The sequence below is a fragment of the Urocitellus parryii genome, chromosome X, assembly GCF_045843805.1.
Source record: "Urocitellus parryii isolate mUroPar1 chromosome X, mUroPar1.hap1, whole genome shotgun sequence".
NCBI classification, from domain to species: Eukaryota; Metazoa; Chordata; class Mammalia; order Rodentia; family Sciuridae; genus Urocitellus; species Urocitellus parryii.
Window position 1 is genome coordinate 55,210,361 of NC_135547.1, and position 22,095 is coordinate 55,232,455.

Sequence of the window (22,095 nt, forward strand, 5' to 3'; positions counted from 1 at the left end):
CACAACTTAATCATTTCCCTTCTGAACACTCTCATATTTTTTCACACATGAGCTTTTTGGGAACACCTCACATATAAACCATAATATTCTGTAAAGTTTAAATCTGACATAACATATCTATCTCTTTACACATTTATCATTTTTCATGGAGAAAACTTCAAAAATCCTTTCCCCCCGCCAAGGATTTTGAAATGGACTGTACAACCCCTGTAGTTCTTTCTTAAAACAATCCACACAATGTATTGAACATCCATATTTTTTAAGCAAATGTTCTGTGTATTCATGGTTTTTTGGTATCCATCTCCCTCATGTTTAAGGGACAAGTGCATTCCTGCTGGACAGGGTACTGTCTGATGTCTGATTAGCTGCTCTCTGTCCACTTGCTTCATTTTCTCTATGTCACCCTCTTCCTTCCCTCTCCCTTCCTTTTATTTTAAATACATTCTATCTTTAGTGAAAAGATAAATTATCTTCAGTAAGACCCCAGATTAAACCCAGGTCCAAGATACCTCCTTAATGCCTAGAAACTACTCAAATATTTCCATAAGCATTCCTCTGCAGTGCATGTATGGGAATATTTCAGCTAGCCCCCCCCCCATGATTTCCATATATCCTGGTTATATTACTTTTTTAAAACCCAGACACGTATCCAGGACCATGTTGTATATGATATGCAGAATCTACAGGTTGCCACATGATTATGTTTCCCAAATGTGATTTTTACATCTCCAAACAGTTTATATGATCTATATAACTTATTCTTTAATCGTGACAGAATGATTAGAGGGAAGCAAAGGTCATGTAATCCATTGCCTGGATTCCAAGCAATGCCACACCTAAGTCATCAAAGATAGATGGGTATCTATTGATTCTGCTGGCAAAAAAAGATTCGTCACTTCCCTCAATTAACCAGTTCTAGAGAATAATTATTCTTATAGTCAGGAAGTTCATGCATGTGTAATAGTAGAGCTCATTTTTGTATCCTCAATCCATCTTTGTAATCATTGATCTATTTACGTGGCTATCGACCATCTGTATTTTATGCAGGCTTGTGAGTCTGCATGTGTTTGTGTGCTTTATAAGGGTTGATATCTTTAGAAGACTACAAGTATATCAATTAGGACTATAATAGCATTAGTATTGTAGAATTTGAAACATTTTTCTCTTAAATAACAACTGGTATTCACCATGTCCATTTTCATAATTCTTTAGGGAAAATGTTAGCGATGACAGTAACAATCATAAAACATTTCTTTCTTATTTCTCGTCATAGTGGAGTGAATAATTATTTTTGGCAGGCTATTACAATTTGAAAATACTGGTATTACTTTTATCCATGAACTGTCATTCTTTTTCCATCTTTTTGTTTTAATTGGTTAGTTGAATAATTTTTTCAAATACAAGAAATATGTTTCTTGACTGAAGTCCTGTTTGAGCCTAATTTACTACTTTCAGTCTATTTTTAAAATCACACCTATTCCAAACAAATGTTTTAGCTCCTTATTTTCATTCTCTCATGTCCATTGTTGATTAATACCAGTATTTCATTTCTCACCAACACTGGTTGTTTTATTGTTTATAAAGAAAATAAATTGTAATTTTTAGTAATTCTTTTTTTAAAATCATACTAATTTGTAAGAAATATTCTTAAGGTGCAAAAAATTGAGCCTATTTTATATGTGTATATATTTATGTGTGTGTGTGTGTGTGTGTGTGTATTATTAATAGTCAAGCCACATGTGGCCTCAAAGATCATATTTTTGTTGTCTTATACACTTTAAGCCATAGTTAAGCTTCATTAAAATTCTGTTTCTTTCATACTATAGATCTATTGGGTTTATTGAACTGAGATCATGATCAGCCTATAGCAGCAGTTCCTTTGCAATTGTAGAATTTGGACACTGTAGGGTTTTTTTTGTTGTTGTTGTTCTTGTTTGTTTATTGTTTGGTTTTTTAGATGTACTTTCATAACCATAGACTGGGAAATGGGTATTAAGGTTATGCCATAACCACTACTCTAATTTGAGGCTTCAAGGCTACTTCTAAATGAAAAGCAGTAATCTCTCAATCCAAGAGAACCTAGGGGCAGAGTGTACTCTCCAGTAGCCTCAATAGAATTCATGGAACAAGGTGGAGGACAATGATACTTTGTTTTCTTACTGGATTCATATTCATTCTTTTACCACTCTGACACCATTTTATTAAAGCATAAAGTAGTTCATTGGCTCAGCCAAAGTTCATTTTTATAGTGTATAAATTTGCTTCAAATCCAACGATTATCGGGTAGTCATAAATTTAATGAATTGTAACACTTCATAATTAATTATATGTATAAACCCACTTTATATTATGTATTAAGGAAGTAATCAAAACCTTTTAATACTCAAGGAATGAATCATTATATACTATATGTGCTTTGCAAGTTTTTATTATAATTCTATATTTCAATGTAAAGTAGAAATGTATGTAGTCATTGAAACTACTAAAGAAACATATTTGCAGTATAATTTAATGTAATATAGGATAATTAACATGGTATTATATATTTTACATAATGTAATATAGATTAACCATAATATTACCTTAATTAATCTCTTTAAATGTATTTTATAGAGACAGGAAGGAATACCCAAGAAAGATTTAACTCCATTTTTTAAGCTCAGTATTCACTGTCTTATGGTATATATTTTTGTATGTCTAATATTGCATAATCAATATATTGAAAAAAAGTTTGGTGGGTGTTAAAATCTTACACTTAAGGCACATTTTTTGAACACAGGCAGTATGATGTTTTAGCCCCCATTCCTTTTTCTTTTTTTTCGGAGTGATGTCTTGTTCATTCTAAGACATTTAGCAATTTCCTTGGGCATTAACCTCTAGATACCAATAGCAGTCCTCATCACCAATTGTGACAACCCAAAATGCCAATGGACTTTGACAGATGTCCCCTGGGGAGCAAACAGTGTTTCCAGTTGTAAACCATTGTCTTAAAATTGCTTTTAAATATGAAAGGTAGTAAGGTTTTAGAATTTAATAATCTTTTGGTCATCTGCTTCTATTTTCTATATTCATTACAAATTTCATTGACAGAAGTTTTGAACATTTGATTAGTATGGACCAAAATAAAACAAGAAGCCATATCATGCATTTAAAACATCAATTTCCCAGAAATATAAAGTTCTTATGTTTAGTTCTGATTCTGACAGAATGCATCCTCATGAAGCTTCAAATACCTCTTGTCGACATTGCTTTAAATTACAGGTCATGTTATTTTTCATCTGTGAATAAAGATAACCATATTACTTGTGAATTGGCTCATTTCCCTTCATCACATAGTAGGTGTCTTTTGTTTTATATTTATAGCTTAATTTTGTTGAACTCTTCACTTTATGCTATTTTTAAAAGTATTTATTGGGCTGGGGCTGAGCTCAGTGGTGGCGTGCTCGCCTCACATATGGAAGGCACTGGGTTCAATCCTCAGTACCACATAAAAATAAAATAAAGGTATTTTGTCCATCTACAACTAAAAATAATATTTCAAATGTATTTTTAAACATGTCATATAAGTCATTCAAATAATATCACACAGCGAGTCTTGGATCACAGCTCAATGCACAGTTGATTGTTTTTTTTTCTAAACCCCTTTGTTTGACTAACTAATGTTTTTACTTCTGTGGTATGTAGGTGGGTGAGTGAGTTGAACTAACTGTAGGAAAAGAGTAAAATGTAGCCACAGGGATGGGGTTGTGGCTCAGTGATAGAGTGCTGGCCTAGCACATGTGAGGCACTGGGTTGAGCCTCAGCAACACATAAAATCAAACAAATAAATGTATTGTGTCCTACTACAACTAAAAAATATATATTTTAATAAAGTAGCCACAAAATGAAGTTAAACAGCTCATGCAGTGTCTGTCATTGGAAATTGGAGTAGGAATTAAATTATCCTTTAAAATTTCTTCTTCTAGTGGACTGGGGATACAACTCAACTGCATGCTTGCCTTGTGCTTACAAAGTCCAGGGTTCAATCCCCAGCATCATACACCCCCAAAAATGTCTTCTTCCAGGACTGGAGATGTAACTCAGTTGTAGAGTATTTTCTTAGCATGTATGAGGCTCCCTGTGTTGAATGCCCGAGTACAGCAGAAAAAAAAATAGTCTTTTACATTAGAAGACATGAATTCATTGACATTATTGTTTGTGTTGTGAAGTATGTGATGCACACACACACACAGACACACACACACACACAGGAGGTACCAAGAAATAAAGACTTAATTTTACTTAATGCCATGTAAGATGCACTGGATCCTATCTATCTATCTATCTATCTATCTATCTATATATCTATCTATCTATCTATCTATATATATATATATATATATTTAAAGAGAGAGTGAGAGAGAGAGAGAGAATTTTTAAATATTTATTTATTTATTTTTAGTTTTCGGTGGGCACAACATCTTTGTATGTGGTGCTGAGAATCGAACCCAGGCCGCACATGTGCCAGGCGAGCGCACTACCGCTTGAGCCACATCCCCAGCCCATCCTATCTATATTAATAATAACATTTTAATAAAATGAAAGTGTAGTTCAACTACTTAATAAGTCCATTGTTTATTTTGTCGCATTTGAAGGATTCAAGATGACAGAATTATTCATTGTAATACAATCTTTCAGCTTTGTGCAAAAATTAAGAATAAATATTTGGGTTTTCACTTTATAATTTTTCTTCAGTATATGTAGCTCTGTACAGTTGAGAAATTATTTATTTCTCAGGAAAAGTATATAAGGTGTTTGCTTCTCTAACTTGAGTACTAAGACTAATTGCCATATTATCTCCTTGGATTTTCTATTCTTCATTGGTTTATACTTAAAATACCATTTTCAGTGTAGTGGTCAAAAAATTGTGCTTCATTCACTTATTCCCTATATGACTTTCAAATTTTATTCTTTTAGTCTTAAGCGTTTTAGCATAGATGGAGCCAAAATATAGTCTTACAAATTGGATTATTAGGAAAATTAAGTAAATGCATATGTTAAAACCTTTGCAAGCTGTAAAATGCTAAACAAATGCAAGTATTGGTCAGTCTCTTTGATATATATTTAGCCCTAACTCCTCATGTTTTCTAACCATTTATCTAAAGATAATATTAACTGTCTACTTGAACATTCAGTTATCACTTGAAAGAGTATCCTCAAGTTCATATTCTTGTTTCTTTTCCCAAATAAAGGCCTTCCTTTCTTCAGTCTCCTATGTCATTATCCCCACTCCCTGAGACTCAGCTGCTTGATGTGATTTAGCCAAGGGAATATCTGTGGTCTCTATTTATCTAAGTTACTGTGAATAATATATTTAGCATATTAGATTCAATGAGAATAGCAATGAGGTTCAATTTTTATAAGTTATATATTGTATATCATTTTAAAAACAAAATCATGGCTACTTTGAGTTGAAGATATCTTCTGTTGATGATGAGCATCATTATGTTATTGACTGCCGTAAATCCATGCAGAATATTTGAAGTTCTGTGAGGAACAGGTACCAAACAGATGCATATAATGTGAATGTATACATCCTCTTTGCATAGGAAAAGTGACAGGTCTAGGTAAGGGTTGTATGTACTTAAAGGGCAATATGTGGATGTTTACCAGGCATATCTTTAGATACTGAACATATGGACTTATGCTCAGGTCTCCTCAGAAGGCCCAACAGGTCAAGTGTAATCAGGAGGACAGGCTTTCAGAGGATGAATGAGTAGTTGATGACTGAGTGAGCAGTCCCATAGGAGTGACTTCTTGGAGTGGGACTACATATAAAATAAAACTGAGATTTCACAAAATGATTAACTTTATTTTTTTTATTTTAGTTTTTTGGTAATTGTAGATGGACAGAATTCCTTTATTTTTATGTGCCTCACACATGCTAAGCAAGTGCTCTGCCACTGAGCTATAGCCCCAGCCCCATGATTAACTTTCTTAACCAAATAAAATCAATCATGGGAAAAGAAATATATTTGGTCACTCTATATTGGTACACTGACTTTTCTTTGTTAATTAATAATCATTTCTTTTGTGGAATTCAGCATTGGCATATATATTCCAAATCCTCTCTACATATAATCCCTGTTCCTTTGCATTTGATGATAGTGTTGGTACAGTGAGCTTGGTGAATGTTTGTAAATAAACATGAACACATATTTCCAGTTGGGCAAACAATCAATTTTTGAGGATTACGGTGAAGACTATTATTGTTATTATATCTGTTAGAAACTCAGTGCCCCAGGCCAAATACACTTTTATGGGTTATTTTCATAGATAATTTGAACACTGCTTTTAGAGGGAAATATTTCAAGCAAAACTAGGTTTGTAATTTATTGTAGAATTTTTTTTTTTCAATTTCTGTCTGACTAGCTCCCCTCAGTTCATGTTACAAATGAATTCCTAGGACTAAGACTTGTTCGAGATCATCCAGTGTGTCTTACCTCACTATTTTAAAACTCAGTTGACAATTCTCCTTGTGAAAATATATGAGATATTTAGAAAGGGTTCACAAAAAACAATAATTATCATTTTTTAAATATATTTAACTTGTTAATAGACCTTTATTTTATTCATTTATTTATATGTAGTGCTGAGAATGGAACCCAGTGCCTCATACATGCTAGGCAAATGCTCTACCACTGAGCCACAACCCCAGCCCGTAATTATTTTTCCTCCCCCCAAAAAAAAATGCTGGCTTAAATTTAAGTGAGTTTAAGTCTTGGGGATTATAATTTAATCTTCATAGGTAAAGGAAACTGAGGAGCGAGGATATACCTTGCAAATGTGAAGGGTCATTATCTAGATGATAGACGGCAAAAAGATGTTCCGGACTGCCTTGTCAACAGAAAATTATATTGACATACATGGCCTTTTTGGATCTGTGATCTTACTGAGAGCAGAATTTCTAGTGGCTAATGTGGTGAAAAATCACATAATAGACACCCAGTATATATCAATCAAATGGATGGATAAAACAAAAACTTAGTTAGAACCAAGCTCTGACATCAAAGTGTTTAATATTTAACTTAAATGAAGAGGAGAACACATGAATAGAATTAAGTAACATTAAATGCACATGTACATATGCTTATATTTAACCATATATTATATGAAATTGTTGGAACATATGACATCATAAATTATAATAGTTAAGGAATTAGTTTTCTGATCAAGAAAAATGGGAGAGAAGTGTGTTAATATAGAGAGATTTAGAAGACTTTGGGGAAACATTTGTTACCTGGGTTAAGAAAAAATATTTATCAATATAAGTTAAGACAATACTGATCAATATAAGTTAAGACAATACTGATCTATCTAAAATAATCTACTAATATTTTTTTAAAAAGAAAAATTCGTTCCATTCCATTTACGTGGAAAATTATAGACTTAATCAGAGTGAACCTAACTATACTACCCTACTACTAAAATGACTTAATGATATATAAGACAAAAGAGAAAGGTTATGTTTTGGCAAGAAGGAAAGGGCATTATGGTTCAGTACTATTACTTAACTAACCTTTAAGTGTGCAATTAACATTTAAAGGAAATAAAGTTTTGGAAGCATTATAGAGTAATTGCAGAAATGTAAAAAGTAGTTAAAAGCCTATGGTCTGTAAGGAGAATTTCCTTCAGATAACACTGACAGTCATCAGAAAGTGAATTTGTCATGCATAAAAGATGAAGAAAAATCTGCTCATATGGTGACATAGTTACCGTTTTCTCCTTTGTTGTTTTCTTCGTGAACTTCAACTTATTGACATTTTCTAGAATGAAACTTTCATACTGACCCAGAATTGATCTTTTAAACACAATTCTGAAGTTTATTTTTTTTTTGGGGGGGGTAGATGCTTTGCAAGTGAGCAGGAGGAGGGAGAAATGGAAGGGCTTATGCCTTGAAATTTTACTGGATATTTGCCTATCGACTTGCAGTTTTTTAGAATCTGTTATTTTTAAAAATTTATAATATCTAGCTTCTGCTACTATGAATAGCTTTTCACTTACAGCAGGTATTCAGGGTGTCTGAACTATCAACTCACCTTTGCAATTTATTTTGAGATCAGAAGAGTTTGTAATGTCAATTAAACGTGAAATTCAAAAGCTATTTTTATTTTTTAAAATACATAGTACTTGGATAATATGAATTTTACAACACTAGCTGATTCACACCAGTTTACCTACACTGTTCTTGCTCTTGCTCCTAACTGCTACTTCAGGACCCTAACTCTTTTCAAAAGCCTCTACACTATATGTCTGTAGGGACTTCAGGGAATAGCTTGCACATTTTCCATATAATTCTTTTCAGCTTCCACATAGTAGCTTCAGGTGATTCTTCTGGTTTCCTGTTTTGACCAGTCCCCTAGGGACAACTGTGTGTGGGGAGAGGGAAAGAATTTCTCATGAGGCACAACTATGAAGCCTTCTAAATGAAAAGGCTGTTTCTTTCTCTCTCTCTCTCTCTCTCTCTCTCTCTCTCTCTCACAAAGATGTTGTGTCCGCCGAGAACTAAAAAATAAATATTAAAAAAAAAAAATTCTCTCTCTCTCTCTCTCTCTCTCTCTCTCTTTTCTGTGCTGGGGATGAAGCCCAGGCCTTATTCCAATGAGGCAAATAATCTACCAGTGATCTACAGTTTAGCCCCTCTCCTTTTTTTAATGTACTTGATTAAATTGGTACCAAAGGAGTGTTCTTTATACAGTTCTCTTTTCCACAGCACTCAGAAGTTTGACCATTTTGGGAGTCAGTAGGCTGGGTCTGTAGACACATTTAGAAAACAAATATGCTGCACTCAGAATCACCTCAACTCTTTGCAAATTGGAGGCCTTCTTGGTGCATTCTGCTTACCACTGGCTTCCCTTCCTTTAGATTTTTCTCCCAGGAGGCCCCTTAGTTCACCACACAAATATACTTCAGACTGATTCCTAGGATTGTACACATCAGTCTCATGCTGTGCCTTACACTCCTACATTTTTTCCATTTTCTTCTCTTGATATACTTTTGATGAGTAGGTGAAAGAGAGTGGAGGCAAATGAATACTGCTACATCTCTCTTTCCTCTGTATCTTCTTATCTTTATTCCTCTTCTATTCAATTATTTATAGGCATGAAATATTGTCAAGTTTTATACTACATTTGTCTTCAAAGTAATGTAAAATAATGAGGTATGATTAAGGATTGGCTATGATGATCACTTGCAACATGGAACAATATAGAAGCTGACTCATTGAAGCACTATGTTCTGTAATAGTAATCTGAATCTGTGATAAATTTATAAATTTGATAGTGAATTTGATTCTAATTGTCATTTTCAAATAGAATCTACTAAGCACTGGAAGTTCCAAAAGTCTGTGCATTTCAAATAAACTATTATCCAGAGTCAGAATATACCCAGGCCCAATGAAAGTGTTAAATATTTCATATAGCTGAACAGAAAAGAAATGTCACCTCCTACTGCAGAGCCTGCATTCGGAAGATGAGTTGCTATCTATAGCAATAAGTGAAATAAAATAACAACAAAGAAATCACATTCTGTGCTAAAATTCTATTTTAGGCCAAATTCATTCTGTATTGCTTATTTTCACAGTTAAACCTACAATTGAGAAGGAAAGTTTTCAATATAGAGAATTGCATTATTTCATAATTATAATAATGTTCTTAATCTTTCTAATTTAGTTTCACTATAGTAAAAATTATTCAAGTTACCAGTCTTTGTTTTTAATAACATAGTGTACAAAAATCCCACTAACAGTAACATTTTTTAAAATTGAATAATTTTCATGCATCAAATATTCTAGTAAAATGAAAATAATATTGTAGCAATTATTTACATTTTCATTCTATTTGAGAAAAATCATACTAGTGAAGCAAATAATGTATGTTCTTGATTTCATTTTAACACATGTATATTGTCATTCTATCCATATCTGTGTCTCTTTTAAATCAAATAGCACAATATTTTAAAATTTGAGTATCATTAGTTAGATAATGGGTACCATTACAGGCTCAGAGATTAATGGAAAGCCAGTTGAGTTGAAGAAGGGAAAAGATAAATGGGGAGAAGAAAAAGCACACTTGCAGTGGTGTATGATATTTTGTTTATCTCCAATTTTTGTTATTTTCTTCCTGTTATTAGATTTAGATTTAGTTTTTCCTTTTCTAGTTATGTAAGATGTAAGTTAATTTATTGATTTAAGATTTTTCTTCCTTAATTTAAGTATTTACTAGTGTAATTTTTCCCTCTTAGTATGACTTTTACTGTATTTCATAAGGCTTGGCATGTTGTTCTTTTTTTCCATTCATCTCAAAGGATTTTCTCATTTATCTTGTACTGATTTTTTGGCCCCATTGGTTGTTTAAGAATGTGTTGATAAATTTCTGCATAATTAGAAAATTTTGACTTTCTTTTGTTATTTCTTATTATGTTCTTCCTATTTTGATCACAAAAGATACTTTTGTTTAATTTTAGTCTTTTTAAAATTTGTTTTTACTTGCTTTGAGGCCTGACATATGATTTGTCCTGAGGAATGTTCTTATGTGTGCTTGAGAAAAATATACATTCTACTGTTATTGGTTGAAGTGTTTTGTATATGTCTGTCTGTTCTAATTGGTTTGTAGTGTAATGTAATGTAATTTCTCTCTCCTTATTAATTTGTTTTCTAGTTAGTCTATCCACTATTGAAAGTAGGGTATTTAATTCTCTTTGTACTATTTTAGAATGCTATAAATCTTCCTTCCAGTCTGTCAATTTTTATTTCAATTTTGGAGCTCTAGTCTTAGGTGGGCATGGGTTTATAATCATCATACTTTCTTGATGGAATAACCTTTTTATCCATATGTAATGTCCTTCTTTGCCTCTCATTAAATTTTCTTTTTTTTTTTAAGTCCATCTTGTGTCAAAAATGTAGAAACCTCAGTTCTTTTGGTTGTAATTTACATGAATATCTTTTTTTCTCTTCTTTTGTTTTTGGCCTTTTGTATTTTTTATGTAAAATGACTCCCTTTTATACCAGTAAATAGATCATTTTTAATCTATTCTACCAAATACTTGTTTTACTTGGAGAGCGTCGTTTTTTCCATATGTCCATGAAAATTCCATACAAGTCCCACAAATATTCACTGCAAGACAATGTAATGATTACAACTCTACCACAGGGTTGAGGATGTGGATTAGTGGCAGAACACTTGCCTAGCATGAGTGAGACCTGGGTTTAATCTCTAGCACTGCAAGCAACAAACAAACAAACAACAACAAAATGCAGTACTGTATTTAAATATAGCATGAGTGGAGATAACTTTATTAATGTTGATTCTTTCTGGCATTATTAAGCATAGTTCAGGTTTCTATAACATAGTATTATAGGGCTAGGGATATCGCTCATTTGGTAGAGTGCTTGCCTTGCATGTACAAGGCCCTGGGTTCAATCCCCAGCACCACAAAAACAAACAAAACAAACATAGTATTATAGACTTATAAACAACAAAATTTATTTCTCATTATTTTGGAAGCTTAGAAATCCAAGTTCAGGGTGCCATCATTGTTGGGTTCAGGAGAGGGCCATCTTCTGGATTGAAGACTCCTTAGTTGTCATTGTATCCTAAATGGTGGAAATAGAATAAGCTAGCTTTCCGTTCCCTTCCTATTCTTTCTTTTTATTTTCCTTTTCCTTTTCCTTTTTCTTTTCCTTTCCTTTCCTTTCCTTATTTCTTTCCTTATTTATTTATTTGGTATGGAGATAAAACCCAGAGGCACTTAACCACTGAGCCCCATCCCCAGACCTTTTATATATTTTATTTAGAGACACATACAAATTTTGGAGGGACACATCCTTTCATTCCATAACTGGCCTCACACTTGGGTATGCCTCATATTTCATTACTTTTGCTGGATTCTCCATTATAATAAGAATGTCTAATGTACTTAAACATAGATATTGTAAATAATGGGCAATTTTTGAACAGGCCAAGTGTGCTTTGTAAGATGGAAGGTGGCACCAAATTTTGAGAAATGAATAGTAGAGTTGATATTTTGTTTTTTAGTATTACTATACACAAGCTAATACTACATAATGTTTGCAATTTCCAGTTTAGATCATCGTGATAGGAAATCAGAGATTAAAAAGTATGATCTGTATTTAAGGCCCAGAAGCTTAGTCATTTTTTGAAAGCCATTTATTCTTGCATACTCTTTTTATTTGACATTTATGTACTATAATGCATAGAAATCAATCAAATTTGTACATTGTATATACTTAATTTAGTTTATTTTTAGGTTACATTCTGTAGGAGATGGGAAGGGAGTGTGTATCCATGCAATAACAGCTGCAACTGGAAATTTACTAGTTTATCACTTTTAGAATTGTTTTTACATGCTTAAAGATCCTAATCATAAAACACTATTTTTTTTTTGCTTCCATTTCTTTTTAGAACCTTGTAAAACATCTTCCTGAGCAGAAGGTACTCAGTGAATTAGCACAGCTTAAGAATGAATATGATGACCTCTGTGAGCCTGAGCAATTTGGAGTTGTGGTATGTATTGAGTAGAAAGGCCTCAAAACTCAACTGGGAGGTAACACTTGTCAGAAACAGTGAAAAGAGAGACATTTCAGATGTTGATTTTTTTCTGACTTTGTAACTACATAATTACATATAATATTGACTGTCAGGAAAAAATCCTTATTTACCTCTAATATTTTTCATGGTATTAAAAAATAACCAAGTTAATTTTTATGTTCACAAAATACCCTAAGATATATCATGAGATCCTCTCAATTAAATTAAATTGAAATTAAGTTGTATTACTATATGTAAAATACAAAATGCAATATTGTATTGGCTATTTTTTCTTTCATTCATATCTCCATGTTAGAATTTGCCTTCCCCAAACCTAGTCTTCAATGCAAGGATAATAACTGGATAACTAGCTAAATACTAGAGACTTTTCCATGGTATATATTATTTCAGAAAAAGCATGGGTATTTTCAGATTTTCTAGAGTGTCATTAATTGATTGAAAGCTCTAAATATGCTGTTTCAGGTGAGACCAATATCTTACAAATATACCTCATATGGTTGATATTATTGGAATTAATCAATTTTCTTTATTCCCCCTTCTCTTAAGTGTTTCCAAAGATGACTAGGTATAAGATATGTACTATAGAATGTAGTTAATATATTTTAAGTATTCCCCAATTCTGCTATTCAAATAGTTGGCAATTTTTTTTCAAAAAAGGTAGGGAAGAGGACATCATGATTTACTTCATTTATTGGAGTTAAAAGGTATACTTTACTTAGATATTCAATACAAATTTATTTGTCATGTGAATGAAACAGTTCCATTATGAATGTCAGTTTTTCTCTGACTCCCTGAACATTTTCTGTCTGCATAGTAAACATTTTTAAATTGCCATTTGTCCTGATAGTCAAATACTGTTGCTTCATCCAAAATATTTTATAAGGTTTTTTAATAGTTGTGTATTTGAAACTTTGCAATTTCAATATCTTGTTTAAAATCAATATATGAAAGATGAGGCTCTACATATTCCATTTGAACATGTGGAATAACTGCCTGCCGATATTTAGAGTACTTTAATTCTAATACATGTCATTTCCTACTGATTTAAATGTTTTTTTTTTTTGTCAAATCCCTTAAAAGAAAATCAGACATAGGCATTTGAGATCAACAAAAGCATAAAAAGTTACCTGAAGAATGTATTTCACTAACTTTTGAGTTAGGAAAATTAGTCAACTGAATCAATATTATTAGTCAACTGAATTAATATTATTTATTAAATTGCAGCATTTTAGCACAATGTTAAGTAATAAAATTTTCTAGACCAAAGGCCACACTTGAAACCTGAGCTTCTCAGATTCATATTGTAATTGAAGCAGGGCTGTACACCATGTGAGATTTCCACTGTGTCATGATGGTTATGAGTTTTACAGTAGGTACACTACGCCGCAGTTTCTCTGAAGCCATTTTTTTCTTCGAATGCAGTTTATCTTAGAAGATGTATTAGTTTGCCAAGCAAGTCCTTCAAGAGGAATATCCTTGGTACCACTCAGGAAATGAAGTTTGGGACATAAAAAGCAATATACCTTCTGAACTAAAGGCAAAATAGAAAATGGAAGAGATTTCTTGTTTATGCACATAACCATAAATAATTCTCAGTCTGTGTGTACATGAATTCACCTAGTCCTCTTATTTACTCTCACTATACATAGTTACATGTCTCTGGGGAAAATATCAAGGCAATTACAAATCAGTTATACTATGTAAATTACCTAAGAACATATAAAACAGAATTTGCCAAATAAAGTTTAGGTAAATGCATTGTTAGGAAAATATTTAAAAAATTTTTTTAGTTGTTTGGGCTGGGGATGTGGCTCAAGTGGTAGCGCGCTTGCCTGGAATGCGCGGGGCACTGGGTTCGATCCTCAGCACCACATTAAAAATAATTTTGAAAATAAAGATGTTGTGTCCACCAAAAACTAAAAAAAAAATTTAAAAAATTCTCTTTCTCTCTTTAAAAAACATTTAGTTGTTGATAGATATTTATTTTATTTATTCTTATGTGGTAGTGAGGATTGAACACAGTGCCTTGCACATGCTAGGCAAGTGCTCTGCCACCAAGCCACAAACCCAGCCCCAGGAAAATATTTTTTAATTAATTATAAACTTTAGTCTTTTAAGCATGTATGCATGCATTGCAGTGTTCAGAACAGTATCTTCATAAGTAAATGATGTTTATTGAATTGAACTATAGGACAATTATTAAAGGACAATTATTAAAGACAAGTATGTGGGCTGGGCACGGTGGTTCATGCCTCTAATCCCAGGGGCTTTGGAGGCTGAGACAGGAAGATAGTGAGTTCAAAGCCAGCCTCAGCAACTTAGCCAGGCCCTAAGCAACTCAGTGAGACCCTGTCTCTAAAAAAATACATAAAAGGATTGTAAATGTGGCTCAGTAGTTAAGAATCCCTGGGTTCAACTGCTACCAAAGAAACAAACAAAAGAAAAGAAAAGTATGCGACTGAGCTATAAAAGTAAAAATCATGCTAAAACAAAAAAAAGTTAAATTACTTTGGTGTGAATATACCCAAATACCTTAACTGAGGATACCTTTAGGAATACATGTACTCTTCTGCACTAATGAGAGAGGCTCCAAACTCTAGAGGTGCCTTGTGTCTGCTCTTTTCACCTATCAACACTATTAATTTAGTCTTCTGAAAAAATATGTGTTTATCATATAATTTCTTATATCAAAAACCTTCAATGTCTCCCTGAATTTACAGAATGGAACTAAAACTCCTTTGCATTCTCATCCTGCCTATATTTTCTTATTACCATTATCCTACAATCTTCTATCACCTGCTAGTTCTTTTTTCACTTACCACAAACAACCTAACCTCTTGCTTTCCAGAGAAAAGCAAAAGCACTTAAGCTTCAGTGTCTCCAATATCTCTTCTACCTACAAAGTTATCTCTAGCCATATCTTTTTGTTTTCTTGATATGGGCTCTTTCTTTGTTGCCTAGTGTGGTCCTAAAGTCATGAGCTCAAGTGATCTTCCCAGCTTAGCCTCACATTTAGCATTTCCTGACTTAATGATTTTTTCTGTGGGGTGCTAGGGATTGAACCCAGGATGTTGCACATGCTAGGCAAGTGCTCTACCATTGACCTATATCCCCAGCCCCATATATTTCATTAACTCATTTTCTTCCAAACCTCAGAAAAAGAGATGTACAATTATTATTACCAATATTATTGGTATTATTTTTTAAAATTTTTTGTTTATTATTGGTACTGGAGATTGAACCATTACAAGGGATGCATTGTGAGTAGTAAAAATATAATGGAGACTTACTGTGTCATGTTCTGTACTAAGCATGATTACTTGAACTATCTTATGTATTGTGAAGAACCCTTTGAAGTTGACAATATTATTAGCTTCATATTACAGAGGATGAAACTGAGGGCAAGAAAGGCTAGGTAACTTGTCCAAGGGTGCACAGATACAGAATTCAATCCCAGACAGTCTGAATTCATAGCCAGTGCTTTTAGCTACTGTTCCCTTCTGGGGTGTGTGTGTGTGTGTGTGTGTGTGTGCGTGCGCGCGCGCGCGTGCGTCTATCTCTCCTATGCCTACTTAAAGACATCAGTATTTCTTGCCTGCTTAGCTTCCATTGCATATTCAATTTGTCAGGCTCCACTCTGCTTTTTTTATTTATGGGGGAAAATAAGTCACTTGCTGTCTAAAAATGAATGAATATATAGATGGATGAATGAATGCAACATCTATCATTGACCCTAAGGCCTTTGCAAGCTACTGCCCTTTCTCCATTTCTCACTTTAGTTTTGTCAAAGATTAGTCTCCATTTACTCTCTAAAGCCTTACCTCTTATTCCCTCTTCAACCAATAGCAATCAAGATTCTGCCTTAAATAATAATTTGAAATTGATCTAGGAAAGAACATTAATTACCTCTTAATCACACTTGAAAAATACATCAGATCTCCTCACTTCTTACCATTTGTACTAGTACTGCCTTAGTCCAGATTAGCATGGCCATTGTCTTTGACTATTACAACATATATTTAATGTTTGTGCATACATACAGTACTAGGATTAAACTTGGGGGTGCTTTACTTCTGAGCTTCATCCTGAGCACCCTTATTATTGTTTATTTTGAGACACAGTCTCACTAAACTGGGGAGGCTGGCTCAAACTTGCAATCCTCCTGCCTCATACTCCCAGGTAGCTGGGATTACTAGTGTCCATCACTGTGTTCAGCTTTAACAATATACTTGTAGCTGGTTTCTCTCACTTACACTTTGGCCCTTCTCCGAATCAGTCTAAGCATAGTTGTCCTCATGGTGGCATTTCTAGAGCATATTTGTATTGCATTATATTATTTATCTGCTTAAAACATCAGTACTGTTCTATAGCAGTAAAACTATAGTATTGTCTCCTTCCTGTGGCCTTTAAGGCACTGCCTGGTCTGATACTTGCACTCATCTACTACTTTTCTCTCTTTCTGCTTGGCCTCTTGCTTATTATGCCTTAGCCACATTGTATTTCATTTTTCTGATGGTTGGATTCACAGGGCTCTTCCCTACCTCAGGACTGTTTTATGTGCTGCCCTATCTTACTCCCTCTCCCTGCCTGCCTCTCCTGCTTATTCTTCAAGTATTAGCTTAGATTTTGCATTCCCAGTGACACCATCACTTACTTATCCATCAAATATTGGTATCCCTATTAACCTGTCCCAGAGCACCTTTTTAAAGATTATCATGCTATTTAATTGTTTATTTCTTAGGTTGAACGTCTGCAACCCTTACTAAATTGTAAGATCTATAGGTGGATGAATCATGTCAGTTTTATTCATGTATATGCACCTAACAAATCTTGACTGAGTCTTTTTGCATAAATGCAAAATCAAGTAAACTCTTTTCAGTCTAGTCTTAATTTGTATCCATATGGCTCACATAACATTGAAGAATTTAAATTCCTTTTTGAAACCTTTTCTGCCCTTGCCTTCTTAAACAGTAAATACTCCGATGATTTTATTCCTATAACTCTGGCCAGTGCCCTATAGAATTTCCATTGTTATGTAACTTCCTAAATGATAAAAACATAAGCTCACCAGGTGGGATAGACATATACCAGAAGTGAGATTTCTCCTGCAAGAGGGATTAAAATAATAATAATAAAACAATAAAATTTTCACAATTGGCAGAAATTATGAAAAAGCTTATCTGAGACAGTGGCTGGGCTGCTAATCATTTTCCAACTTTTTTGTTTCTTTGGAAGTCATATCATTGGGTTGACTTATAATTAATTACATGTAATCAGATGGGAAGGGGGAGAGAAATAAAGAGAAGAGGGGGTAGGAGAAAGAGAGAGGAAGAAAAGGGAAAGAAACAACAACAAAAAACCCATACACAAAAAATACAAAGACCTTTCTACTGTCTAGTAGCAGACCTCCTGTTAAGAGGGATATGCTAGTTCCCACATCTTCTGTGATCAATAATCTTCTTCTTTAGGGGGGTAGATTGGCTGCATAGCTTCCCACTGACTTGTCCTCCAACCTGCCTCCAACAGAATTGAATTTGGTACATAGTTGTAATTATGTGCTGTACCTTTACTGGAAGAAAAGCACAGATCTTTGAAAGCTCTGGCAGTTAGAACCCCCAGCAGGAGCTTTTAGACTCTTCAGAGTGTTTGCAGCTCAGCTGTTCTTAAACCTCAGAGCTATGGAAATTCCCACTTGTCTTGCACTGGGGATGGAGACCCATACTGTGTACATCTATTAAACTAACACATCTTCTGAGAAAAGGAAGGCAATAATTAGTATTTTTAGTAATCTGTGCTTTGTTTTTCTGATTTCAAAATTACCCATATTTTTCAATTAAAAACATTCTAAAGCTATAAACAAAAAGATGTTGAGATAGCCTACATAAAAATCATTGTCATGAAAAGCACAGATTACATGATATTGCTGACAGCACATGGAACATTTTTTTTCTTTTTTTACACAAACATTTGAAGATGGGAGGAGAGATTTATGCCTGTAATTGGAAGTATGATTATAAAGTCACTGTGGCATTTAATTTTTTTAAAGCCTTATAAGAGTTCATAAGCTCTATTCAAGGTAGCTTACCCAGGTGAAAAGAAAATTCTTAAAAGCGTTTTAAAAATTTTTCTCTTATGTATCATCAAAGGCAATTAGTGTGATAGAAAATTATAGGTCCTCTGTTCTATTAATATTGAATCAATTTTTGGTTTGCATCTTCATTAGGGAACATCTTTTTCTTTATTTTATCTGCTTGCATTCAGAGTATTCATTGTTTTGATATATAATGCCCTGATTGCTTCTGTTTTTTATTCCTTTTGAATACATGAATGGTACATCTTAATTCTACATGCGTATTCATCTTATGTGAGTAAAAGCTCATTTAATAATTTTGAGATCAGGTAAAAGAAAATTCACCATGACTCATTTGTAAATCTCCGTATTTATGTTCTTGTTCATTTCATTAAATTCTTGTAATAACCCATTCTTGTGACAGGATTATTTATTTTCATCTGTTTTTGCAAAGTAATAAGGTAAAATTAATCCACCTGAAAATGGGATGTTTACAGTTGTCTGTAGCTGTCAGTTTTGCAATTGATTGCTTTTCATTAAATTCACAAAATCAAAATATGCCCCCCTTGTTTTTTTCCCCATTTATCATTAACTAATCCTTAAAACAACAGCATAACACCACAACAGTTTTAATGGTCCTACTTGGCCTGAAGCCCTTGTTTTCAGAAGCAATTTTTGAAATCTTGCTTAACTTCTTAGTGTGATTCTTCTCTGAGTTTTCAGTGTCTTTTGGGGCAGACATTGTTATTATGTTCTGTTCCAGACTAAAGACAAGTAGGTATTTGTCAATGCATAATCTCACATATCACTATCTTTGGGGAAATATTCTGTATCAACACATCATTATTTTTTCTGATGTAGTGTCAGTTTTCAACACTATTTTTTCAAAGATTCAATTCGCAGATTAACTATGGTTCTCATCTCTCATGGCATCTAATGTGCAAATATTTGTCATTTACTTATAGCTTGTATACATGTATTGGTTTTTTTGTCCAGGCCTGGTACTGAATTTGTTTTTAGAAGTACAGCAATGTATTGTAGAGGCCCTGACCTCAAGGAGGACATTATCTGTAAGACGATTAGAAAATTATTTAATAGAGAATGACAAATGTATTTGCTTTATTTTCATGCTTGCAGGCAGAATGTTGCTCAGTCATTGACTCTGAATCTCAGTTTTATAGGCAGTTATGCCTGCTCTCTAACTTAAATCCATCCATCTTTAATGAGATTTATTCATTTCCTGTATGTAGTTACAGATACAAAACTATTTTGTATATTCAGTGGACTCTTGGTCACAATAGTGAATATGTGTTATAAATTTATCTGTTTATTCTAATGAATTCTAAATATTTATATTTTGAAGAGACTGGAGTTTACATTATGCTTTTGTATAATAGTTGTTAAGGGTGTGTTTCTTTAAAAAAATCATTTACTTTTTAGTTGTAGTTGGATACAATGTCTTTATTTTGCCTATTTTTATATGGTGCTGGGGACTGAACCCAGGGCCTCACACATGCTAGTCAAGCACTCTACCACTGAGCCACAACTCCAGCCCAAGGGTGTGTTTCTTAGCAGTGCAAAAGGAAAAGTGATAGAAATAACTCCAAAGGTCACACATGACGCAGATGTGACATATAGCGATCTGTGCACTCACACATAATTTTTGTACTCTTGCCATTTTTTTCTGTTTCTTTGAATTCTTTTGGTAGTTTGGTAGTAGATCAATATTCACCAACTGTATAGGTATGAAGTACATAAAATTCAAATTATATAAACAAAACTGTGTCTAACTCTTTGGGGAAATAACCCAGTTGTAACTGCTCTCACTAAAGCTGTCAATGCACTTTAAAAATATATATATAGTGCAGATCAGCTAAAGAAATGAGAGTTGCTTGATGTGATTTGATAGATAAGTACCTCGTAATACAAATAAATCCCCTACGTAATACAACACCCTGGTCAGCTTCCCATAAGCACTTCAAGGAATGAATTATAAAACAAAGAATGCCAGTCAACTAAAGTGCTGCCAGGGACCACAATGCAAAAGAAGCACACATTTCAGCAGATTTTTTGTTTTATTTACTTATATCACTTAGGTGTATTCAAGTGCCTTTCGGAGACATGAGCCTTTTAATAATTATATATAATAGCTGGGGATATAACTCAATGCTTCCTATTTTTTCCCATGCTTGATTGACCAAGATATTTCCTTACATAACCAAATTTTTTGATGGAAGTTTGTCTATTATATATCAGACACTGGTCTGATCATAAAAATGCATATTTTTGATTGCAAAAATTCTCTTGATCTGATCAATACATACTGATTTGTTGCTTGTATTAAGAGATATACCCATATAGCTTCACCTCCTTGAAGTCTCTTGATTTTATAAGAACACATTTTCAAAGATAATATTTCAAATGGTAGATGTATATTATGAATTAATTATGGCTCAGTAGAGTATAGCACAATTTTTGTAGTGTGTTTAAAGATAATAAGCTGTGTTGTTCAGTGGACTCTGGAAGCACCCTTTCTGAAATTATGGGTGAGAGGAACTTTCCCTCAGGTTTGAGAGAACAATTAGGAGTCATATTTCCTTAACTTTCTGAGAAGAAATAAAGATGGTGAGGACAACAATAGCCATTTGTGTATAGTACTTACATTGTTTCAGTAAGTATGAAAAGAAGCCTTACACATAGTATCTCATTTAAGTGTTTCTACAACTTGCATAGAATATTTAATGAATATATTTTGCTGATAAGGAAGTAAAGACTCTAAAACATTAGAGAACTTACACTAGGCCACACAGTTAGAAAGTGATTGAACTGTAGTTCAATCTCATATCTCTGTAATTCAGAAGTCCCTATTTCTTCCATGGCATCGTACATCATAGGTCTGGAATTTATACTTTTCCCTCCTGAGGTTAGGTAAAAAAAAATCTCTCTCAAAATATATCCTTAAAAATGTGGCATTCCAAATGTGAGTTATTGTTGTCCTGGGCAGTATTGTTGGAATGACCTGCCTTGTAGCATATGACCTTGCATAAGATACCTCCTCCTTCCTTACCTGTCTTTCTATTTTACCTGTTCAAACTATGCATCTTCTTAATCCAGCATTTTGTTGATATTGTAGTTTTTATTTGTGTGAATGGGGAGTTTCATTTATTCATTAATTTTACAATAATTTATTTTTAAAGCACCTATCATATTTATCATCTGCCATGTATTAAACCTTCTTGTAGGGGAATGAATGAACGAAGAATGATTTATCAGATCCAAAGGCAGCTCTGGCCTCCCTTGTTATATACCATTTATTCCTAAAAACAGGGTGATTGATAACAGATTAATATCCAGTGCTAGCAGTTTAGCAATGATAATTCCCTTGCATTCCTGTTTTGACATCATAATTGGAGGTAT

At 33.4% G+C, this 22,095-nt stretch overlaps 1 protein-coding gene across 1 annotated transcript in view; it reads left to right on the top strand.

The window, feature by feature from the left end:
* The window catches only part of Diaph2 (diaphanous related formin 2), an 821,535-nt gene that overhangs the window by 373,173 nt on the left and 426,267 nt on the right, over positions 1-22,095 (top strand). The window contains exon 21 of the mRNA XM_077793878.1: positions 12,462-12,563. Coding sequence (XP_077650004.1) covers positions 12,462-12,563 — 102 coding nt within the window. The remainder of the gene's footprint in view (positions 1-12,461; positions 12,564-22,095) is intronic.